The 15,784-nt window shown below is 38.8% G+C and overlaps 1 protein-coding gene across 4 annotated transcripts in view; it reads right to left on the bottom strand.

The window, feature by feature from the left end:
* tup (LIM1_Isl and LIM2_Isl domain-containing protein tup) overlaps positions 1 to 15,784 on the bottom strand; it is a 228,006-nt gene that overhangs the window by 73,421 nt on the left and 138,801 nt on the right. For all 4 annotated transcript variants that reach the window (XM_083131714.1, XM_083131713.1, XM_083131716.1 and 1 more), the window contains exon 4: positions 12,452 to 12,738. In XM_083131714.1, the coding sequence (XP_082987840.1) occupies positions 12,452 to 12,738 (287 nt within the window). The remainder of the gene's footprint in view (positions 1 to 12,451; positions 12,739 to 15,784) is intronic.

A 15,784-nucleotide genomic window follows, 5' to 3' on the forward strand; every position in this document is an offset into this window, starting at 1 on the left:
ATTTCATAAAAATAGTGAAATGTGTCCATTGTATATTCTGTTATGTGCGTTTTGAATATCATTGAATTCTAGGAAAGTATAAAGGTAAGATTTCCCGTGGTCTTTGCACCGTGCTATGAATGCACATACGGAAATCTCGGCCATTTTTGGAGGTGATGTGATAAGCTCCAGGCTCCGACCCCCTCCCCAGGTACCCATTTATTAAATAATGGGAAAACTCCTACAGACGTGGTGGGAATTCAACCTTCCGACAACCCACCCCGGGAATCGAACACGGGTCTCCTACATGACAGCCAGACGCCCTACCGACTGCACACGGCTCTATTGAAATCGGGGAGTCCTCGATCATTATCACGGGGTGGATTCCAAGGAAGCAAATGCCCTGTATGCCACTAAACCCTTTATAAATTCCGTGCTACGCCATTGACTCGAAGGGAGTTTTTCGGGAAACGCAGTTGGCAATACTAGCAGCAACTAGACCGAGGCGTCTAGTGACAAGGGCGCGACGAAGCGCTTGGCAACGCAGGAAAGGGACTCCTCGCCTTCTACAAGGGCTCCCCCCTTCCGACACCCCGAGAGCTCTCAAAGCCATTGTCACCTATGTCACTTGCAGGAATGGCGAACAACAATGGAACATTCTGTCTGGGATTCTCCTTGTAGTTTTCATAGGCGTATTGTGCTGGAGTTTACTCGAGTTGGCATGACGAAATTTCAAAGCCTTGGAATACATACGATTTTTGTTTCCGAAAAGGAAGGAAATCCAGAGGTTGATGAACCCAAACATAAAAGTAAGCACTAATTATATCCAATCGGCATTACATCATGCGCTCTTAAAACACTAGAGAAGACTTAGCTAGATTTTTTTCGGTGAGCCCCGTCTGCAATGAAAAAAACAGTTGGAAATTTGTAACGGAAAAACAGTACTGAAATATTAATTTCAGATATACCTGTCAGTAAGTTTATCAATTGTGACTACTTTTGCCACCTTTATCAAACACACCAAACTCGCACAGAAGTATATTTTTAATTAAACTAACGCAAAGTTTTACATAACGTGTGATGTGATTCGCTAGAAAACACTAAAAAATCACGGAAAATACTGAAAACAAAGAGATATTTTATGTATCAGCAACACATCGACTGATGCACTAAAGTGTGTTTTTTGCCCTTTGCCAAGACTCTGGTCTATTGATGCATTTTTGTATAACGTTGGCAAACATAACCCCAAAACGCAAAGAGTATTTCTATCTATGATGAGCTGAACTTTAAAGCTTCAATTGCATTTTCTTCGCGGACCATCCTACATCTTCCTCTATGATGCATTTAAACATTGGTCTGATCAACAGACTTCATGCATTTTTTTGTTTCAGCTGATGCATTTATTATTCTGTGCGATCGTGAAAATAAACTTACCTGCATACAATACTTTCCAGGTGATTTTGTTTGCATTTCTGTCCAGAACATGACAACGAGAGTCAATTAGCAAAAGTTCAAAATTTTGGAATTAAATACCCCAAAATGTACAGTCACAGGCAATAAAAATTGGACACCTAGATCCTGAAATACACGCTTCCCTGCACGGCGTTATGCGTGTTGCCTAACTCTACGACGGTTGTAGAAGTTGCCATAGAAAATTCGCTATTAAAATCCACTTATCGCCTTACAAAGTAGACGTTACATGACCTTTCAATCACCCTGTAGAAGGAATTGTAATACTTTTGAGGAATAGAATGTTAAGAAACTAATACAGGGTCATCTTGGACCGTTCCTGAAATCACTGCTATGCACTGTACATTAGCGCTATGATATCGTGAAATAAGTGAACTTCATGCTTCCTCCAAGCATTTTAAACATGCGACACTAGCGCAATTGCTCCTAGGCGAGAGCTACAAATATGAATGTGGTACAGTAATATGGAAATTTATTAGTGGAAGCAAAATCCAATGCAAGCTTCAATCGTCAACTGTATCGGTGGTATATAAAAAAAATACTCAAACGGAAATGGCCACAGCAAATGTCACCAGTTCATTTTTTGTACATTTTTTTTTCAAAGTGTATCATCCTTCATGCTTGCATGAGTTATGAAATAATTTAGTTCACGTGATCGGAAATATCACCACATGAACATGTTTCCTGTATTTTTTTTTTACACTTCAGAAGAGCGTAGTGTTTTTCAAATTTCAATTGCTGTCTACTGCCAAGAAATTACTTTTTTACTAGAAGTAACAAAAATAGAACTATACATCTTCGGGGTACAGGTTTAGCTACAGTATCACAAATACGTATAGTCGAATTACTTTCGGAACATCTCCAGCGGACTGCGCGAGTCTGTCTAGCGAGCCTAGTGGGCGTGTAGAACCTGAGGAATGGGCTTAGCGATAAGTTCTGGGTTGAGATGACGTCAGCGGCTCGCTTGTTAATTGGCTGCTTCGAGAGTTGTGACTCGTTCCGAAGCTTCAAATGCATAACTGTCAAAGATGTTACGGAAAAAAATCTCCCTCTATCTGTGGTTATTTTAGTGTTCCCTTGCCCGTATGCACAATTTCATGTTTCAATCTCTGCAACAAGGTTATCTCTGAAACTGTTGTAGTTATCATGCGCCATCTTTTAAAATATCCAACGATCACATCCCATCAGTTCACAGGTATTTCTTTACAGTAAAACTTTCATCTCAGAAGCTCTAAAATTACAACAATTAACGTAGTATCAATTTTTTTATGTTTATTTAGTTTAAAGTCCACTTTAAGCTCGGATAGGCTAATCGGGACTGCATCCATCCGAACCACCGTGGGACAACAAGGAAAATCTAACCAGAGATCTTTTGATTAGAAGAGTAATGGGAATCTGGTAATAATATCCTAATGATTATGATAAAATATTCAAAGTAAAAAAAAGTTGTGTTCCCTTTGTAAATTAACAGGCAGACCGTTACATGTTAATGGTAGAATAGTGAAAAATTACGGTAGTTGTAATTTGATTTGATTTGTTTTTGTCGTTTTTCTGCCCCTTTTGATTAATCGCGACGATGAAGATGAGTTATGATATGATGAAATTGATGAAGGGACACTCACAAAGAACACGCATCCCCAGGCCGGCTTAACAGTGTAGTTTATAGTAATCTAATTTTTACAAGAATATATTTTTTTTCAAGTGAGCGCCATTTTTCCTGCATTCAAGCACCCATTTTCCAGGATGCATCAGCTGTTTGCGCAGTGGCAGGCGAGGAGGTGCTTTGTCAACAACTGCATTCTCTCTCTCTCTGCGCTCTCCGTTTCATGTCTCCGCCTGTGCGCAGACGCCGCTAGGCTGTGGGATCCGATGAAATTTTAATTCGGCGCTCGACAGAGGTTGGCCCGCTGAAGAGACGGCAGGGAAGCTTAAAATCCCGTTAACACTACAGTCTCCATCTTGCCCCCCCCCCCCCTCCCACCTCTCCCGACGCCCTCTACGAGCAGACAACGCTGTATGAATGAATCCATCCCATCCACTGAAATTTCAACGCTATATGCAAATAGTAGTTACAAATCCATAAGAACGCCTAAGTCAATTTTAGGCCCAGCTGAACCTGTAGTTTAAATACGTAAATGTAATTTATCGTTAAGCCGATGATTTGTAAATGTTCTGTAACATTGTAAGTTCGGTAGTATTGTTTATTGGAAATACTTAGGAACTTTTGGTCCGTGTCGGCAAAGACTTTTTGGAAAATATTTCTCCTTTAGAAAAACGGCTACCTCTCTCCCATGTAGTACACTCTGGACTTCACTTTGCAGACTAACGAGGCTCTGGCGTCTGAACTCACAGTCGGTCTGTGCGGCTCGTGTTGTGCCGTCCCTAAATGTTTTTGGCCTTATCTTCATGCATCTTTTCTTATCAACATTTATCCTCAACTTCAAGATTATGGTCAGAAGTGGAAGAATAGCGAAGTAAATTAAATTAAATCAATCTATCGATCAATTCCAAATTTTGAAATAACATATATGCTGAGCACTCCTTCTAGGTATTGAAGTAAATCTGCTTACAATTTGTTTTTGTTGTCTAAATATCTGTAATACAGCGTGCTTCAAAAGTCGCGCAACCCTAACTCGATTGTTTACAACATGAAAACTGTAAGAGATATTTACTCTTGGATCTCCGCATTGAAGCTTTTTCCATTGTGACTATTCCAATTATTGGCTGTTCGCTCCACACAATGCTATTTATAGATTTATATGTGATTCAAAAAGAAACTGGGATATGGACCTGCAAGTAATAAATTAATAATAATAATAACCGCAAGATCATAATGCGAATTTCTGTGAGCGGTACCATACTAACATTTCGTTTGAGACCTCTAGGAGGTATGTGCAGCTGTAGCACTTAATTGGTTCGGGAATAACGATTTTATGAAGGAACTGAAAAAACAGTGGCATATAATCTGAGTTGGCAACGCTAGCGGTCCATAATTTTGTCCAGTGTAATATGTGCCTGAGTATTAACTATACAATTGCATGAAAATCATAAATCGTAACTTCAGAACGAGACTGGGGTCTATCAAGACGAGAACGAGAAAGATTCACCTATTCACAAGCCGAGATGAGACGGGACCGTACCAAGTCTGGTTTCGATACCAACCATAGCACACTGTATTGCTGGATTTTTGTAACAGAAACTGCCAGTGGAGGGTTTTGCAACACCAAAGTGCATCATATGATGCAAGTGAGTATATTTTCTATGTCGAGCTATTCCAATGCATCAATTGATGCGTTTGTTGATTCACCTTCCTGCATCTTTCTCTACGATGCACTAAAACATCATCTAGATTTTATGCATTTTTCATTTCAACTGATGTATTTACTTTTGTCTATGCATGTCGGGAATCGAATCGGGTCTTCCCGTGCAGCAGTTACACACTCTTCAGACCTCTTTTCTACTATTTTTATCTTTGTATCTATAATTTTCATGTGCCATTCAGTATATTCACTTTATTCTTCACATTTATTATTCTCTAAATGCATTAAATGATTAAACTTTGCAACTTTGGTTTGTTTGAAATGATCGTGTCCGATTTCTTCAGTTCATGCATTTTTAGTGCAACAGCTGCTGATAAAAAATATAGTTTTTTGCATTTCTGTATGCACAGAAAGTGAGTGCATGAGATGAAGTATAAAATGCATAAAGTCTGTAGCTCAGGCCAAATGTTTAAGTGCATCATTGAGAAAGATGCAGGAAGGTTCATTAAATAAATGCATCAATTGATGCATTAAAGTACAGCTCGGCATAGAAAGAAATACTCACGTGCATCATATGATGCACTTTTATAAACGACATACAAAAATGCATCAAAATGTAAAACAGATTCTTGGGAAGGCCTAAAAACATAATTTAGTGTATCAATCGATGCATTTCTGTAAACAGATTTGATGCATTTAGTTTTGTGTGTAACCACTCTGCCAACAAGAATGGCGCCGACAGGATCACCGCTTTTCAAAATGTCGTTTCTTACTGCTGGAACAGGCCCAACATAGAGAACATAGAGCGGACTTTTCCAACACTATCTTCGCATCACGACATTTTTTAAAGTAATTTCACATGATTTTGCAGGTCTGAAAATCTTATTTTAGTGCGCATATTAAGATCTGAAATTTCTACTAAGTACAAAATCCATTTCTGGTGTAGCGAGATTTCTACCCATCAAAGGCATCCTATGCCGTGGATACCCATTTTCCCTTTCGGCATCTAGACATGCATCGTTAAATGTGGATCCACTCGCACGCACGCGGACTTAAGGATCAAGTTTGCACATATTTCAATGGCGGATTAGACTTAAACGAATCTTAAGGGTTTCTTCCCCCTCGCCTTCCATCACTTTATCCCCTGACCTCCGCTCTTCTTCGCATTTTCTCCCCTCCCTTACCCTCAGCGCACAACAAAAGAAGGGAGGAACTTTTTCTTTGAAAAAATCCCCCTCCCTTATAAACTTTTCCTTCCCTTTCCGTGTTACTTATGGGCATCTTCTTACCCCATTTTCTTCTCCCTCCTTTCATACTTTACAATCCGATTCGGCAAGAAGTGTTGCAAACTCAATAACAGATATCCTAAAAAATCTGATTTTTAGGTACTAACCAGTGTTTGGAAATAACGCAGTTACAAATAATGGCTACTTTTATATTTTATAAATTCTAACTGCAACTAACTACAGTAAAACCTCGTTAATCCGGAAACCAATAAGCCGGACTTCGCTTAATCCGGACAGGCAAAGAAAAAAGGCAGATTGCAAGGTTTTAAATGTGGCTAGAAGTCAACAAGAGAACTTCCCGAAGAAAAGGCAGTCAACCACTGATGAAATTCTGTTTCCCGCAGACTTTGTACTGCACTGTAGTGTATTTAGACCTATGCCCTTTAAATACATCATAATAAACGTGTCTTGTTGCTATAAACTGAGTTTTAATGCACTTTCTACTGTTCTTTTAGGTTATTTCAGTTAATCCGGACTTTCGTTAAACCGGCCAACTTATCCCCCCATTAGTCCAGATTAACGAGGTTTTACTGTACTTTTAAAAATAAGTAGCTGTAACAGTAACAGAGTTACTTCTTTACTCGTACAGTTACTGTACGACACAAATTGATAGCTTGTAATGTGATGGAAGAGTTAAATTTGGCAACTCTGTTTCCAACTATGTGTATTCTCTGGATGCTAAAGTGAAAGAATTTTCGTGCAATCGCCTTAGAACATCCACACTTTGTCGCAGTTTGTCGCCTCTAATTGCACGCGAGGGAATAGCGTGTTGTTTTCGTCGCTTGTAAAATAAAATGAATGATATTTCAAGCAAAGCTAACTTCTTGTTCCATAATTCATTAGTTGTAATAATATAAATAGCTACGTGAAGCTACGTGAAGACTTACGTTCCAGAAACACAAAGGAAACACATGAAAGTATACATTTATTTTATTACTATTAATTATACTTGTTCATGTCTAATGTGTTTGCAAGAAAATTCTTGACAGAAAGTTATTACTTAGTTACTTCTTTAAGAATAACTTTCCGACCACTGGTACTAATCACGCTCGTGTCAACTACGGAAATTTTGGAAACTACAGCGGTACAAAGATGAACTGACACAGCTAAACGTGTGATTTTGGTTTCTTTGAAATAACCCGTGACTAATTTTCTCAATTGATGCATTTCTAGTGCATCGCGTGGAACATCATCTCATAAAAGTACCATTTTCTGCATATTTGTGTGTATTGATTGATTGATTTGCTTGTGTCAATTTCATTTTGCTCTTCTCCCACTTTTGGCTAATCGTGAAGATGAGAATGAGTGATGACATGATGAAATTGACGAAGGGGAACTCACAAAGACTACCCATGCTCAGGCCGGGATTCGAACCACGCTACGACGTCAGGGATCCCGGGTTCGAATCCCGGCCTGGGCATGAATGTTTGTGAGTGTCCATTCATCAATTTCATCATGTCATCACTCATCCCCATCTTCGTAAATTAGCCAAAAGTGGCACAAGAAGCGAAGTAAAATAAAGCAAATCAATCAATCAAACTGGGACCCCTGGCGTCGCTTGCACCAAAACAGCACCATTGGCAGTGTACGTACTTTAATCTGTAACTTGAGTCAATATATTTGTGAATTAACACATTCGGGTTCGTATTCCACTTTAAACTGTAGGTACAATACCGCTTAACCTATCTGGGCTTTCGCGGTAGCAGGGGGCTCCGGGTACGATACCCGTTGAGGGAGATAATGATTCATATTCCACTTTAAACTGTAGGTCCCCTCTCCTTAGCACATCTGTGCATGAAGTGGACTAAACTGTGAAATCACTAAAAAAAATCCACTAACAAACTTTCCACTAAAACTGCACTGAGGCAGTGGTTAGCACATCGCGCTGCGAAGTCAGGAATCCCGGGTTCGAATCCCGGCCTGGACATGGATGTTTGTGAGTGTCCATTCATCAATTTCATCATGTCATCACTCATCCCCATCTTCGCAAATTAGCCAAAAGTGGCACAAAAGGCGAAGTAAAATAAAGCAATTCAATCAATCAATCAAACACTGAAGCAGTATTTTTTTCTGAGCTAAGGAAAAATTACTCTACAGGCAATTTACGAAGAGAAATTTCGAGGTAAAAATTCAAGCCAGAAGTCTGTACGAAGGAAAAGAGGAAATTCGCGTCGTGAAGCCAGAAGTCTGTACGAAGGAAAAGAGCAAATTCGCGTCGTGAAGCCAGAAGTCTGTACGAAGGAAAAGAACAAATTCGCGTCGTGAAGCCAGAAGTCTGTACGAAGGATAGAACAAATTCGCGTCGTGAAGCCAGAAGTCTTTACGAAGGAAAAGAACAAATTCGCGTCGTGAAGCCAGACGTCTGTACGAAGGATAGAACAAATTCGCGTCGTGAAGCCAGACGTCTGTACGAAGGAAAAGAACAAATTCGCGTCGTGAAGCCAGAAGTCTGTACGAAGGAAAAGAACAAATTCACGTCGCGAAAATTTATTGATGCCGATAGGTTTTCCCACACAGTAAAACTTCGGAATGGCTTTGAGATCTCGAAACAAATCCTGTGACTGAAGGCTGGACACCAGCTCTCGTCTATTCACTAAAAAAGTCTACAAGGTGGGGGGGAGAAGGGTGATCAACCCTTTTTTCCTCCCAAGTGGCAACACTGTTTCTCTCCCGTTTTCCCAACCTACGATCTTCTCATCCCAGTCGTCATCACTGCAGCCAACCAGATCTTCACATCGCAAGCACGGACCTCGTTGCTGGTGTAATGGCGTGGAAGAGCCTACCCTTATATCCTCCCTCTGGGCTTCCAAAGTGGGCCGGCTGGCTCACTTATCAGGGCTGGCATCGCGCTAAGCTGGCTCGGTGGGTGTGACCTGAGGGGGGCCGCCGCGGTTCCCAAGACGGAGGGGGCGGGGAAGGCATTAAAAAAAGGGGAGAAATAGGAGGGAAGGGGGGTGGAGAAAGAAGCCGAGGCACGGCGAGTTCCGAAGAAGAAAGAGTGGATGGAAATTCTCTTCTCCCTTGGAGATGCCGATGGGTTCGTGAAGATGCCAGGCAAAATTAGAACGCGAGAAAACGCATTGTGCTTTAAAATATAATAATAAAAACACCACAATAAGCGAGACGAACTTGTTGGATCTTTGGCCCACAGAAGTCAAGCCGATTTCGAAATTTCCTTCCTTTCCAAAAACCGCTATGATATTCATAAATTCTGCTTAGAATTTCTTCAACACACAGAAACAAAATATATCAAATCTATTTTATGCACCAGAAACGTATAGATTGATACACAAAAAGATGTTTTTTGACCGTTGTCAAAAGTCAAGTTTACAGATTGATGCATTTTTTGTGCCATGTTGTTTGTAAAGTTAACGCCAAAGCGTATGATGCAAATACATCAATTGACGCGTTCTTTTATTCACCTTGTTTATGCATCTTTCTCGATAATGCACTTAAACAATTGATCTGGCTACAGACTTTATGCGTTTTTTTTTTGTTTCAGCTACAGCCGTTATGCATTTTGTGTTTCAACTGATGCATTTTGTGTTTCAACGGATGCATTTTGTGTTTCAACGGATGCATTTTGGGTTTCAACGGATGCATTTTGGGTTTCAACGGATGCATTTTCGTTTCAACTGGTGGATTTACTTTTTTGTAGTAGAGCATCCTCGAGTGATTTGCTTTTCGATGTTCTTTAGATGTTTGTGGCTGTAAACCTATTTTCCATCACGACAAGAGCGACAGTAAACCATCCGAAAATATACATGAATGCTCCAGAAGGGATTCTAAGCTGATATCATTTTTGAGAATGTGGGATATCACAGCGGTTTTTCGAAAGGAGACGAATTTTCGAAAAGGGTTTGGGTGGTGTAGGCCAGAGGTCCTTACATTTCTTAAAATCACTTGAACATTTATAGACTCAAAATTGTTCTATTCTATTCTATTTTCATATTTTGGGTTCGCTTTTCTACAACTTTTGGCTAATTGTTCAATATTTATGAATGGCGGTCTGATGATATTAATGATAGGATGGCGATCCGTGACATGATACTGCTTCGGAAAATATTTAATGGGAAGCTTCGATGTTCTTTATAAATCGTACTGTTAGAATACCTGTTGCAAATAATTTGACACTTGTGGAAAATCACCTGGAGAGTGAATGTGTTTTTCTAAAATTCTGCAGAAAAGCATAAAAAACAGATCATTGTCTTCTCTGTGCTATTTTTTTAGAAAAAAGCCAGTAAAGAAAAGCGTGTTTAAACACAAATTGGGAAGGGTTTCTAAACTCAACTAATTTTCCCAAAGAATAGCCATTTTGACCACCTATTCGGAGAATGTGGAAGCTATCTTACAAAATTACGAAACCATAAGTCGCTGATATCTTCCCAAGAATACATAGCTACTGGAATTCAAATATTATACTTTAAACATATGTAAAGGGTGAAAGCTGTGTACATGAAAGTATATGTAGATACCATTTGCCAGCTTCTCTATTTTCTACTACTGAACTTGAATCGTAGAAATAATTATCATGGTTATGATTACTATTGTATACAATAGGACCTGGTAATCATTATAAACTAATAAAAATAAACAAATTGTATTCGTAGTATATTGATATTATTTTCATATTCTTGGAGAGCCTTCTATTCAATCCACCAGTTAGTGTATGGTTAATTGATTTTGTTATTAATTTTTACATACCTCGTACAGTCAACGGCAAAGATAATGGTAGGCAAATTATCCATCGTTATTTTCATTCCTTTTTCCCTATATTCTGTGCTGTTTTAAGAAATTAAATTATGTTGGTGTGAAACAGGCATTGCCCTCTGCTTATGGACGTCTTTATTTCAATTCATTATCATCAAATTGTGCAATACAGACCGAATGAAAATGGTGATGGACAATTCGCCTACTGTTTCTTTTGCCGTTGGGTGTACAAGAGAAAGGTTTAAAAGTTACGGGAAAATTTTAGTCATAAAGTTCTAGCTGTGATGGCCTCTCATGTCAAAATCTCATTTTTGGAATTTTAAAAACTGCGTGGAACCATATTTTCTTCAGTTTAAATTGTAGAATATGAAAACATAACTTGATTCCTTTTCTACACTAATTTTTTTTGATGTAACGTAGTTTATGCTTTGGTTATTGTGTTCGAATGTTAATAACTCAACTTTATTTATGTTATTTGTAATGAAATTAAGAAGCTTTGTGCTTTTTTTAACGGGCCGGTGACCTTCTCACTCCCGAAGAGATGGTCAAATCCGGATAAAATTTTGTACGATTATCGGATAATTTTCGATCCGGATTTCGAATCCTCTACAAATCCTTTATCCAATCTGTCTGTTTATCCGTTTCACGGATTCTCCGCTTATTTTTTAAATGCTTAACTTAACTGTTTTGCCTAAAACAGATCTCTGTATTGCTAAGTTCAGTGTAAATGCACAAAATTTTCCACCGTAACAAAAAAAACCTAAAAGAGATACAGATAAAGAATATAAAATTTGGTGTCCCGCTCATTTATTTGGTAATTATTTCTTTAATTTCAGACACCTTTCTTGCCAGAATAAGTTCAGTATGTTATTCTTGCGAGAATAACTTACTGAACTTGAAAAAGTAAATAGCGATCTGAATACTCGAATATCATAAATAACCGTATTAGTCAGATATCTGTATTGTCCGGACAGCCTTAAAATCCGAATTATACTGATATTCTGATATCCACATTATCCGTTACATCAGGAACGGATATCGGATAATTTGAAATCCGGATATTGTGGCCATCCATCCCTACTTCTGACGTCCATGAACACACATGAAACATAGAAAGAGATTAATAGATTGATTGGTTTGGTGCTTTTAAGTCCACTTTGTGCACAGTAAGGCTAATCGGGACTGGACCTACAATTTAAAGTGGTATCCGAACTATGTGCCTCCACCGGGTATCGAACTAAATGCATCATATCGGTTGATGCACCAGAATGCATCGATTGATGTACTAAAGCATCAGTTGATGTTTCTTGATGCACTTTCCTGCATCCTTTTGGATGATGCACTTAAACGTTTGGTCTGAGCTACAGAGTTTATGTAGCTCAGACGAAACGTTTAAGTGCGTCATCAAAAAAATGCATTCTGGTGCATCAAAATGCATCACGGTGCATCAAAACGCATCAACTGATGCATTGAATTGCATCTCGACTGAAAGGAATCTTCACTTGAATCAAATGATGCACTTTGGTGTTTCTTTCACGACATACAAAAATGCACCCAAATGCATCAAATGTGAATCTGATTCTTTGAAGAAGCCACAAAACACACTTTAGTACATCAATCGATGCATTCTGGTGCATCAATCGATATGATGTAGTTCTCTGAGTGTACGTAAAACTGACACCTCCAAATGCTCCATCAGGAATGTGATGGCTTAATCATGCAAGGACCAAAAAAGTGAAGACCTACCTTCTCCTGCTGCATCTGTTGCTTCATTAGGATGGCTTTCTTCTTGTCTTTACACCTCTTGTTCTGGAACCAGACCCTGATAACTCGAGGACTGAGCCCCGTCATCTCCACCAGCTGCTCCTTCATGAGGGCGTCGGGGCGGGGGTTGGCGGCGTAGCACGTCCTCAGCGTGTGGAGCTGCTTCTCGTTCAGCACCGTCCTCACTCGGGTGGGTTTTCCGTCCGAAGAACCTTTGGAACCCGTCCGGCCACTTTCCCGGCATTTGTTCGATCCCGACTCCGAGGAATCTGAAAGGCAAACAGAGAAGTGTTTGACGCTCGACTTAGCGGCGGGGGAGACAACATATTCGACAATATGGTTAGGGGTGGTATACCATCTCTACCACCAGTAAGATACCACAGTTTCAAAGCACAAGACGAAACAAACCAGACTTTTCTAGACTTGAGACAAAATCCAGAAAAATACATCTCTAGTCTACTAAAAAGTTAATTGGAGAAATGATGTCCTGAGGCAGCTGCCACATTGTAAAACAGTAACAATACATTTGACAATATTCTAACGCTAAATTTTAACAGTTTGCAGTTTTCGAAATTTGCCCTCCTTTCGGAAAACCTCTAGGATATTGCAAATTCTGAAACCGCTGGCGGCGGCCAAAGTCCAAAAAGAAGTAGTTTAGTATTTATATTTGATTTTCTTTATCATGTATGAAGAACAATAATGATTATAAATTACAGTTTCATGCACCATAAATATATTTTTAAAAGATGAATCAGTAACATTACATTAATTATCGTAACTATATAGGTCTAATGGCCGATAATACTTTAAAAATTTGAAAGTTGATTTTCATTATATATATATATATATATATATATATATATATATATACACACGTATATATATCAGTATCCGTGCTTGTGACTATGTATAATATTCCAAGCAGTTGCAGTTACGCCATTTTTACTTCTAATTCTAGCAACAACACTGAGAGGTTTCGACATAAATATACCTGAGTTCACGAAAATCATCTGCGTACTGTATTGTAATTTAACAGTCAGATTGTGGAATACTGTAAAATTTATCGCAACATCTAACAGTGTGCAATCGGAGGCTACGATAATAGTTGGCAAAGTGTACATCGCAATTTTCATTCTACATTCTGTGTTGTTTTAGCAGGAAAAAGCAATTCTAATGATGCTGGAGAAAATATCCTCTGCTCGTTGGTATTGTTTGCAAGTAATGAGTTATTTGTAACGTAGATAACTCTTGGAATAAATAACTGTAACTCAGTTTTTGGAGTAATGGTGTCCACAACTAGGTTTTCAAATGTATTACAGGAGATATAACTCGGTTACTTCTCTATATTTTTTCAACAGTCAAGAACAACATTTTTGTTGGGTAATTTGCTACTAAAATAGAAAACATTAGTCATATAGCTACTTATACATATTTGTTATGAGCAAATGCTTTGCGTGACGTAATTTTTCAAGTGTAAGGTTTAATTTGATTTTTCTTTCCTCTATATTTCCATCTTAAGCATAGAAAATTATATTGTAATGAGAATATTAATGTAAATTATAGATTATCATTTCTTATTATGCAGTTTATGTATACATAACGTGCTACCAGTTGTAGAATAGAATAGAATAGAATAGAATTTATTTCCAGTATGAGCCTTTACAGCTATACATACCATACAAGTGTAAAATTTTCGTGTACTTTCCCTACACCCTTCCTCCTTTTTAGTCTGCTTCCACCTTCACCACTGCTTGGTTATATATGTAGAATGATATAATTGTAAAGTAACTTAGTTTTCACAGTAACACTAGGCTAACTGAAACTCGCTTACTTTTAGAACAAAGCAAAGTAAGGGCTCTAGAGGGGGATGTGGTGAAAACCCCTCCCCTCCCCCGACCAACCAGTCTGATCTTCCCAGAAAGCAAGGAAAAAACAAAAAAAAAACATCCATTGGCCGAAATATTCATTCTTGTGTGGCATTAAGTGGTATACTAAATGTGACTGCACCTCAGAATCCCCCCTTGTGCAAAAATCTACTAATTTTCTTTTTTCTGGAATAACTGCATTGAGCAGAAACCAATGAATGAATACTTGAACACTCTGTCCGTGAATATAAAATGGCCAATAATTTTTAAAAAATTTTAAAAAATATCAGCCATTAACCAGCCTGTGGAAAATGATGATACACATTAACATACTTAAGTATATTTAACAAGAAAAAATCACTTTCTTGTTCTAAATGAAGCGAACGTGAAATCACACCTTGCAGACAAAACCTCGGAGCAACACTTCCGGATCAATAGGAATCCTGTTTTCGCGTTCGCTGATTGGTTGATTTCCCTGACACGTGGTGGTGATTTCCCACCACGCTCGCTTTCGTCTTTTTCTCTTCTTTCTCCTCCCTTTTTTTTTACCCTGGCCTTTTTTTTTCAAACTTGTAGAAACTTCCACCAGGTGTCTCTCTCCTTGCTTCTTGTCTTTTTAATTCCCCGTCGGGTTGGAATTTCCACGCGGGGAGTTCCTTCATCGATCCGAGGGAGTGCCCAACCGAAAGAAGGAGAAGCCGGATACACAAAAATGATATTTGTGAAAGAGAGTTTTCATCTGCTAGCTCGCAGAAGAAATGCATTTCGGTGGCGCTGAAAACCCTAAATATTTAATCACATACGCTAAATAACCAGTGCTTCGAAGTAACAGTTACTATTTTAGGGATTGTAACTGTACCTTCTTTCAAAAGTAAATAGCTGCAACTGTAACGAGTTACATTTTTGCAACAGTTACTTTTACATTTTCATTACGACCCTTAAATTGTTCAACTTCAAAATTTGTAATGTCGGGAAGAGCTAACTTTGTCAGCTCTGTTTCAACTATGTGTGTTCTCTGGACTCCAAAGTGAAAGAATTTTTCTGGAATCGTCTAAGGCAAGGAAGCTAGCCTTCATTGCATGCCAAATTTAGAACATCCACGGGGCCTCCCCGATGGCGCAGTGGTAGCGTTGTTGCCTTGTATTCAAGGGGTTCCGGGTTCGATACCCGGTGGAGGCACATGGCACAGTGGTTCGGATCCCACTTTAAACTGTAGGTCCAGTCCCGATTAGCCTTACTGTGCATAAAGTGGACTTAAAACAACAATTCAACAATAGAACATCCACGCTCTATTGCAGTTCGTATATTCCAATTGCACGCTAAGTGTTCATTGTTTTGGGGTGGATTGCTGCATTCATTGTGGTAGTTAAATTGATTGATTTGGTGTTTTAAGTCCACTTTATGCACAATAAGGAAAGTCGGGACTGGACCTACAGTTTAAAGTGGGATC

This window comes from Lepisma saccharinum, chromosome 11, assembly GCF_977018435.1.
Source record: "Lepisma saccharinum chromosome 11, izLepSacc3.1, whole genome shotgun sequence".
NCBI classification, from domain to species: Eukaryota; Metazoa; Arthropoda; class Insecta; order Zygentoma; family Lepismatidae; genus Lepisma; species Lepisma saccharinum.